At 37.7% G+C, this 9951-nt stretch overlaps 1 protein-coding gene across 1 annotated transcript; it reads left to right on the top strand.

The window, feature by feature from the left end:
- The first annotated feature begins 3402 nt into the window (after positions 1-3402).
- On the top strand, positions 3403-9889 carry LOC149009461 (putative chloride channel-like protein CLC-g). Its single transcript, XM_089160702.1, has 7 exons — positions 3403-3706; positions 3782-3982; positions 4182-4359; positions 5152-5414; positions 6854-7123; positions 7211-8339; positions 8683-9889. The coding sequence occupies exons 1-7, from the start codon at positions 3525-3527 to the stop codon at positions 8824-8826; spliced, it is 2367 nt and encodes a 788-aa protein (XP_089016828.1). The 5' UTR covers positions 3403-3524; the 3' UTR covers positions 8827-9889.
- The last annotated feature ends 62 nt before the right edge of the window (positions 9890-9951 follow it).

Genomic DNA, 9951 nt, shown 5'->3' with positions numbered 1-9951 from the left:
TAATGTAGGTAATAATTAATTTATCCTCTACTAATAAAATAATAAATTTATATTGTTTTATGTACCTCGACTACACCCTCAGGTAAATTTAAATATATAGTGACATATTGCCTCTAGTTCCATGGAAATTCAATATCATAACTCATTAAACGTTGGTCTTTTACTAGTAGAGTCAATCCCTTGAGATTTATTAGGATTATAATTATATCATTTAATTGATTTATATTGATTAGAAATAAAAATAAATGGTTCAATATTATAAAACGAAAAATTAATAAATATGGGTCATGATGTATTCCTGTTGATCTTAGTCAAAAAAAAAAAATCGATGACCAGGTAATGAAACTAAGCTATATTAAACAATTATCTCACTCATGGGGTGCTGGTCTAGTAGTCCCCTCTGCTCATTTATCTCATAGAGCAGTTGTGTGCTATATGCCATTGGCATGGGATCGCTACCGACCTTTGCATAGGCATCCAGTGAGGCTATCTTGACGAGGCCACTGCTTGTACTGGTAGTTTACAAGACTATTGCCTGTGTAAGTCTCACACAAGATTGCTATTACTATATCCCTTATTTTTCCTACTTGCAAAATGTCAAAATAAGTATTTCTAAGATATATGAGTAGCCCAAAATTATGTAGATCCAAGAATATCTTTAACATTCTTGGCCGCCGAATCAAAATCTTGGTCGAGATTTCGATCTTGGACATTGATACTCAATGGTTAAGATCGAAATTTCACATGATAGTCCTACCCATTAAATGCACATGACTAAGGGCCTGTTTGGTTTCATGAGTCTAAAGATTTCAAATATCTAGAGATTTCAAATCTATGAAGTTATAATTTATAAAATTAGATGTTTGGTTGTGGAATGAAATTTGTGGACTTATCTTAAAAAACTATTTGATCGACGTGATTTTCGTGAATGTGCAAATGTATAGCTTTTTTGAAATATCTGGATTTCACCCCTACCCATAAATCTACAGATTCACTTTTTTAATGTAAAAAGGTAAATCTCTAGATTTCATGAATCTAGAGATTTTTACAACCAAACGGGTATAATTTTCAGATTCATGAATCCAGAGATTTGAAATCTTTGGATTCATGTAACCAAACAGGCCCTAAAGCAATTTCCGTAGCAGTGCATCCCCTCTTATTCCTAAATAATAATAATAATAATAAAAAGCACAATTATCTCTAAGGTTACCAAAAAAGAATATATGAATTCCCCAAATTTGTGAAGCCTAAATCGACCATATGTTATTACCTCAAGCGCAACACCATCAACGCAATAAGAGTGTTTAAAGGATAGAAAATCTTTAGAAAAAGAGAAATCAAGAATCAGATTTTGACAGAAACAAGCAAAGCATTTAAGGGCACAACTAACGGTATCTCAAAAGACAACCTTAAAAAATAAGAAAGTAATTAAAAACTAATACATGATTATTAAAATTATAAGGAATAATGATTTTTTTTTTTTTATGAAGGGTCGGGGATAGGGATATTAATATGCCTGAGCAAGAGTTGAACCCACAACCTCTTCACTAAGAGATATTGATTTCAACCACTAAAACAGCTCTGTATTGACAAAGAATAATGACTTAAGCACATATACTTTCAACTTAATATAGAGAAAGAGATAACGTAAACTTAAATCAAGAAGTAAATCATTTAGATGCGTATCCATATCCCAATCGTTAGAAGAATTGGATACCCAATCGTTAGAAGAAACCATGCTTTATTCCTTCTTCTGGTCTGAAATTATCTCTGCTTTATCTACTTTTGATCCACAGTACTTCCATCTGCTTTCTTTATTTTTAATTGAAATATTAGTCTACATTAACTACATGGATTAGGCACAGTAATATAGAATTATAAATATATATTTCCAGCCCGTTACATGATTAATTCTCCTAGGTGGTTGTTAATCTGGATTAGAAGACATCATTAGTAATTAGGTGAGGAGACAAAAAGCATATTGACTTTCATTTTGGGTGTTAATTAGCACATCGAACACAAGTTTTTGCAACCTCAAGTAGAGGTGGCAAACGGATGGTTTCACACGGTGTGGCACAGCCCAGCCCAGCCCAGCCCATCACAGGCCAGCCCAGATGGTATCTGTTTGATGTTCAAATGGGCTTGGGCTACTAGTCTTTAAAATAGTAGGTCATGGCCCTCTTGGATGCCGTGTTATGAATATTACGACCATATGCTTCTAAGATTTCTTAAATTACAAAACCAAACCAACCCACTTTTCACCCGACCGAAGGATTAAAGGGTTCTGTTTGATCAGGTGGAAAGTGGATTGATTTTTAATTGTAATATTTATTTTTAATATAATAAACTCATTAATAATTCTTTTGTTATCTTCATGATAGACCCTAGCGGCTATGTTGAGTGATTACCATGCAGGTGCAAACCAAAATTCTTTAATAATTATAATTAAAATTTTGATTTTAAAACCAATTAAATGGGAAAAATCCAGAATTTCTCCCTTTGAAGCTGTGAGGGCTATGTATGTGCTTTCGTCAGCTGGAAAATATTTAACTCATGAGGGAAACCATAGTAAGAAACTTCTCATCATCAGTCCAAGAAGGTAGGACCGGATGAACATCAATCACACATTTACCACGTGGCAAAAAGAGGTTTTGATTGGTTCTAGTTAGCCACTTCAAGGCAACCTGATTTGGACTTGTGGGCTCATTCTAGTTTGTCTTCAGCCAAGTAGTTGATAACACAATAATTGTCAATTGAAGGGCCAAGTGACCTTACCTAAAAAGGGCAAAACCTAAGGGCAGTGCACGATAGACTGTTTCCTACCAAAGAAAACAAAACACCCCAAGTGGGACCACCCGTAATTAGAGATAGGCTAACTAACGTGGAACCCACATAATATTAATTGGACGACTATAAAGGATCGTTATGCATTTCAACCGTCTGATTTATAATGTAAGGTAATTCTTAATACTTAATTAAGTGCATCCCAATCCCACGTCAGAAAAAGCTTTTCGAGTCCACAGTTATGGCTGCAGCGAATCAAAAGTCCCACGTAAGATAGTTTCATAGCTGAAGCGAGTTTCTAATAGGCATCCACTATTGGCTAGCAGAGAATCTGATATCAGAAGTTTCTTCGAAACTTCCCGCCGTAATTTTCATTTTACCTTTTTGTAGTCACATGGTTCGCTAATCTATCGACTATCGGTTACCACCATCAGTTTAGCCTTTTAGGGAATACACGATTTCCTACGCCGAGTTCCACGATAATAAGATACTACGAAAAAATATTATCCATCAAATATTGAGATATCTTGAATGACTGGGAATCAACCGAGGGATATGTTGCGAAGACGAACTAACAAAGCGACAAGGCTGCAAAGCTGTGGCATTTCTACCAAAAAAAAAAAAAAAAAAAACTGAAGCATCTACTACAGTCACTGCGAGTCAAATAGGGAACTTTAATGTATGAACGTTTTTGTTTTCTGTGGTGTGAATTCTAATTGGGAGATCTTGAAGCTTCAAGCATGGCAAGAAGAGAAGTAGGAGAAGAAGGAGAAGAAGAAGAAGAACACCTGTCTCAGATCCAGCCTCTGCTGGAGGTTCAGAACCTCGTCAAGCTTCGTAGATGCACCTCCAATGCTAATACTACTTCTCAGGTTGCAATTGTGGGTTCCAATGTCTGCCCTATCGAGAGCTTGGACTACGAGTGAGCTTTAACTGAGAACTCTGCAGTTTTTTCGGTTCGAGTCTTCAATATGTGATTTGTTCTCGTAAATTGCAGGATGGTTGAGAATGATTTCTTCAAGCAGGATTGGAGGAGCCGCGACAAGATACAAATTTTCCAATACATAGGCATCAAATGGATACTTTGTTTTCTTGTAGGCATTTTTGCATGCCTTATCGGATTCTTCAACAACCTGGCCGTTGAGAATGTTGCCGGGATAAAGTTCGTCATCACATCGAATATGATGTTGCAGAACAGGTGAGTCAGTGTTCCCTTTCTCTCTTTTTTTTTTTTTTTTTTTGGGGGGGGGGGGGGGTGAGCAGTGTTTCCTTTCTCATACCTTACTAAATCCTTTCTTCTGTTTTATCTTTTATAGAAAGAAAAAAAAAAGATTCATTTTCTCCGCTCTAGTGTTTCTTCGTTTTCCTGATCGACAAATTGTTGAAAATTTGGGCAGGTATGAGATGGCTTTTGCGGTTTTTACAGTTTCCAACTTCGCTCTCATTCTGTTTTCATCCGTAATCACTACATTTCTAGCGCCTGCAGCAGCTGGTTCGGGTATACCTGAAGTCAAGGCTTATTTGAACGGTGTGGATGCTCCGGAAATCCTTTCTAAGCGAACTCTGTTCGTAAAGGTTTGATTTGATTTTGAGATACCTCTAAGTGGGTTCTTTGTGTTCAGTAGTTATTTTCTGGTTTTTTTTCCCACCCCTCTTATATCGATTCAGAGCAACTCTTCTGCAATTTTAACGTGAGAAAAGTATATTTCTGAATGAGTGAAGGTTTGTGATGTTAAGAAGATCTACTGTGACTATGCTCATGGAGTGGCACCTGTCTTTTGGGGCCAAAATGTGACTGATACTCAACTAACCTGTGAAGACGCTTTTGAAAGTGTGGTCTAAGCTTTGAGGCTGTAACATGAAAAAGTTTTTTTTCCCCCTTCCGATCAAGATATATGGATATTTGTAATTGAAAGACCTGTTTCAATTTTTTTTTGAACAAATGAAAGATCTGTTTCATTCAATGGTCTTAACGTATCTGTGATTCTGAATTCAGATTTAGGCGTCTATAGAGTGGCTTCAGTCTTAACTTTGAAGTTCTATACCCATCATACAAATGTAAAGTCCAGCCTCTACCTTTCTTAGAAGGCATGGAAAAATTTCTTCTTACATACCCCCTTGATTATTACATTCTTCTAAGTATCATATAACTTTGTTCAGTGAGAGATTAAGTCCTATTTGAATGACTCTTTTGTTCGCAGTTTTCATTACCCTAGAGTGCTTGGGATTACAAACTTTATCAACAAGTTTCTGTGCAGTACTAAAATATGTAGTTTTTTTCTCCACTTTTACCCCAAAGAAACCCAAAATTTTGTATGGCGTTCCTTATGAAAATCTAAATGGCTCAAACTTTAATTTATGTCACAGATTATTGGAAGCATCACAGCAGTATCTTCATCTCTACATGTGGGAAAGGCAGGACCCATGGTGCATTCTGGTGCTTCTGTCGCAGCATTGCTAGGTCAGGGAGGGTCCAAGAGATATGGTTTAACATGGAGATGGCTGCGTTTCTTCAAGAATGACAGAGATAGGCGTGATCTTGTAACCTGTGGAGCAGCTGCTGGAATTGCTGCTGCTTTCCGTGCACCTGTTGGTGGTGTTCTATTTGCTTTTGAAGAAATGACATCATGGTATTGCTTATAGTAATTTTCACTTATTTGGTCAATCTTTCGTGGCATATCCGCTTTTCCTACCTGATTATCTGGAAGCCTGGAGTTTTCCATTAATTCGTTCCTTCGTTCTGAAGGTAATTTAGAAGAAGTTCCATTAATAACCACTCTGCAGTATGATAGATGATAGGTTGCAGCAGAAGTTCAAACACTTAGTTAAAAATAAAAGAAGAATAAGAAGGTCGAAGAAGATGAACAGAAAGATAGGGTAAGCTATAAATAAACCTTTAATTTTGGCGTTTGGCTGCTGGATTTATAGGAAGTTTCTATTTTAGTGCCCAGCTCTTATTTAGAAGTTTCTGTTTTCTTAAAGTTACTGTTTTGCAGACCATGCTATAAATAGGCCCCAAAAGTTCTACTAGAAGGAAGACTTGCTTAATGAAATTTTCCTTGTTTAAGAGTGTTTGGTTTGAGAAACACTTGTTCAATAGCTGAGGTAGCAGTGAGTGAGAGGCCCAAGCTGAGACTCATGAGATCTCTCATACCAGCAACTAGATAGTCCCCAAATCCAGATCAAGTAGTCTCCTTGGGTTGCATAGAATGGTTCCCTAAATTTACCATTTGGATTCTGGTCAAATTGCTATACCTCAGAGTTGTGAAAGATATCTAGTTGTACTAAGCTAGGCTGAAAGAGAAAGAAAGAGGGGTGGGGGGAAAATGTAGGGATTGTGAAGAATGTTTATGTATGAAGATGTGGTATTAAAATTGCTATCTTCATAACAAAGATAAACACTGGGATGTTGAAAAACCTCACTTCTCCTACTTTGTCAAAGAAATATACGTACATGCTGGCCGGCTCAATCAAACATATATTGATAAAAATTGACAGAGCCAGAAAGTGATAGGAAAACAAGAAAGGGATCTTCTGTTTGTTTGGTATTCAGTAGCATATTGATCTCTAGGTGACACATGGTTCTGATCTACAAATATCCAAAATTCTGAGCTTCTCTAGCAGACATTTTCTCCCTTGATGTGCCACCTTGGCACTAACCTATGCCAATGCATATAGCAGAATGATTGGTAAGTATTTGCTACCATATGGATATCCACTTGACATATATTTCTTGTTCACACATAAATTTGATTTTTTGGGCTTCTTCGGGAGATATTGTGGTGCCTCTTGATCCATTCAAAAAGGAAAATGGTAGTACTATAATCGTCAGATGGGTTACTAGTATGGTGTTTGCTGGTGCAGGATTCTTCTAGGCAGATAATTTTGCTATTCTTTTTGTTCTAGACATTGGTACTTTCTTCTGTCTTTTGCAATTAGTGTGTGCACTGATACTTGCTCATTACTACCATGTCAGCTAGTTTCAGCTCCTTGCTGTCATGCTTTATCAATCCTTTTGACATGCATGTTTTGTCTTTGCAATGCTTACAGAAAACAAATTTTCCTGCAGGTGGAGAAGTGCCCTTCTTTGGAGAGCATTTTTCACGACGGCTGTGGTTGCTATTATTCTTCGTTCTCTGATTGAAGTTTGTAACAGTGGCAAGTGTGGCTTATTTGGTAAAGGAGGGCTCATAATGTTCAATGTGACCTCGGAAAATGTTACGTATCATCTATCAGATGTACCAGCTGTCCTCCTTCTTGGAGTTATTGGGGGTATATTGGGAAGTTTCTATAATTTTCTTCTGCAGAGGGTCCTTCGTTTTTACAATCTAATCAATGAGTGAGCATTACTTCTGTACCTCAACCATGACTTTGGGAGTAAAAAATAAAATTTTGGAACTCATTGTGATTTTTGTCCATCTTTCAGGAAAGGACATGCTTACAAAATACTTCTTGCTTGCTCAGTTTCTGTGTTCACATCCTGTTGTCTATTTCTGTTACCGTGGCTTGCATCTTGCCGACCTTGCCCGGCTGATACATCAGAAGCATGCCCAACAATTGGAAGGTCGGGTAACTACAAGAAGTTTCAATGCCCTCCAGATCATTTTAATGACCTTGCCAGCCTGTTTTTCAACACAAATGATGATGCAATTAGAAATCTTTTCAGCAAGGACACAGACTCTGAATTCCACTACACGTCAATCCTCATCTTCTTTGTAACTTGCTATTTTCTTGGCATCTTGAGTTATGGGGTTGCAGTTCCTTCAGGATTGTTCGTACCTGAAATTGTGACAGGAGCAGGTTATGGGCGTCTTGTTGGTATGCTGGTGAAATCACATTCAAATCTCAACCATGGCCTTTTTGCTGTGTTGGGTTCTGCTTCCCTTCTTGGTGGATCAATGAGGATGACTGTATCCTTGTGCGTTATTCTCTTGGAACTGACAGATAATCTGCTATTGTTGCCACTGATGATGCTGGTTCTTCTTGTGTCGAAGACTGTAGCTGACACTTTCAATGGCAATATATATGATCTTATTATGAAGTTGAAAGGGCTTCCGTACCTAGAAACTCATGCAGAGCCGTACATGAGGCAACTTTCAGTTAGTGATGTTGTCACAGGCCCACTTCAGGTCTTAAATGGCATTGAGAAGGTCAGCAATATAGTACACATCCTAAAAACCACAGGACATAATGGGTTCCCTGTGATTGATGAACCTCCAGTTTCAGATTCCCCACTACTGTACGGTCTAATCCTCCGCGCCCATCTTATTGTGTTGTTAAAGAAGAAAGCTTTCTTGCCTTCCCCTGTCCCTACAGGAATTGATGCCACAGATCAGTTCTCTGCTGATGATTTTGCAAAGAGGGGTTCAGGTAATGGTGACAAAATAGAAGACACACAATTGACAGAGGAAGATATGGAGATGTTTGTAGATTTGCATCCGTTTACAAATGCTTCACCCTATACAGTCGTTGAGACAATGTCACTTGCAAAGGCTCTCATACTTTTCCGGGAAGTTGGCTTGAGGCACCTGTTAGTTGTGCCCAGGGTCTCTAATGTAAGTTATCCTGTCTGATTTGTTTTACTTTACTATGAATTTTGCCGTCTAGGGGGGATGAAGTAAAATCTGAGAAAACCATAGGCAAAGTCACAAGGCACCTGTCACATTGAAGTGCCTTTCATAATGCTCCACAGGATCTATTTTTATCTAACTGAACCAAATGGATAGCAGTTAGTGAATCCTTCAAATGTACTACCACCCAAACGCTCCCAGTTTTATCTGTCCCCCATGGGTCCCCCCACCTTGTATTGTCTTTGTGTGCAGTACTGTGCTGATATTCCCTTCTATAGTTATCATTTCTATGCCTAATTGGTGGTACTGCTTTGCTGTCATAATGCAGAGATCCCCGGTCGTGGGCATATTGACGAGGCATGATTTTATGCCTGAGCATATTCTAGGATTGTATCCTACCCTGGTGAGAAGCAGGTGGAAGAGATTAAGATTCCAATCCCGCGGTTTAATTAAGATTTTTCAGCAGATCTAAATGCCTGCATTTTGGTGTGTATATATTGATCCATTATAGAGTCACACAGGTACATAATTTATTTTAGCATTGAGATCCTCATTTCTTTTCCTCAAATCCATTGTCTTAGCCATATTAAGTTGTTGTGGAATAAGGTAACATACCTGCTAGGTCTTCATTTTTTTCTCTCCCTTCACCTCCTCTCTCTCGGTCTATGCTGTAAGCCTGTAACATCAAAATGTACGCTTGTGCATGTGTGTTATAAGTTTGTAACGTTTATAGATGATTATTAGAAAGCAGAGGAGATCATATACAAAAAGGATAAAGGGTCAGCCCACTACGTGTCATAACATGTGAAATGCTGGCCCTTAATGAATGGATACAGATAAGCAGTATGTTTCTGAAATAATGTATGCCCAAGCAGCCTTTGCTGTGAACAAAATATTGATGGATTGCTGAGCTGAAGTGTTTGAATATTTTGGATTTAATAGTTAAACTCTTCCTTCTGGGATATCTGCTGCTTCCATGAACTTCTATTAACTATTTTGTTTAATTTGTATGGTTGTTCTCTTTGACTACCCATGTGGAGCATAAACAATGAGGTTGTCGGAACAACTGAAGGTTTTACACTTGTGGAATCGTGCCATAACTGATTCCTTCCATCTTTTCTATTCCTTGAAGATAATAATTTGAATATTACGAAATGCTGTTAAGATTATGAAAGCGAGGGAATCGTGAATGCTTTTGCATTTGCATTTCTGCACTTGGTGTATTTCTTCCCTTTCTTTTTTTTAAGATAAAAGTGGGTAGTTGATTTGGTTTGCCAGGTGAAGTATAATTATAGATCTTGAATTTCCAAGACTGAGGGGTTGAATAGGCCTTGTTTCAAATAGCTTGTATAAGGCTTTACTGATTCTGAGGTGTCAAAGACTAAAAGCTATCAGTGTGAGTTGTAAGGAACTATCCAATGCTGGAGCTGTTACAAGGGGTCTTATGTTTTATACAACTGTATGAAAAACTGGTGAAGTATATGCAGGCTTGCCAAGAATCACAAGATGCATTTCTGCGGTAAAGGAAAGTGAGTTTTCAAACCTAATAGAAACATGGTCATTAAGATGATTATCCTAAATGATTATATCACTAATT

The sequence above is a fragment of the Hakea prostrata genome, chromosome 7 (genome assembly GCF_041222555.1).
Source record: "Hakea prostrata isolate BN-2017 chromosome 7, UWA_Hpros_2, whole genome shotgun sequence".
Taxonomy (NCBI): domain Eukaryota; kingdom Viridiplantae; phylum Streptophyta; class Magnoliopsida; order Proteales; family Proteaceae; genus Hakea; species Hakea prostrata.
This window is presented reverse-complemented; position numbering and strand designations above follow the sequence as displayed.

Coding starts and splice junctions, on each gene's coding strand:
- LOC149009461 (XM_089160702.1), top strand. CDS start 3,525: ATGGCAAGAAGAGAAGTAGGAGAAGAAGGAGAAGAAGAAGAAGAACAC. Junction 3,983..4,181: donor AATATGATGTTGCAGAACAG/GTGAGTCAGTGT, acceptor AAATTTGGGCAG/GTATGAGATGGCTTTTGCGG. Junction 7,124..7,210: donor TTTTACAATCTAATCAATGA/GTGAGCATTACT, acceptor TCCATCTTTCAG/GAAAGGACATGCTTACAAAA.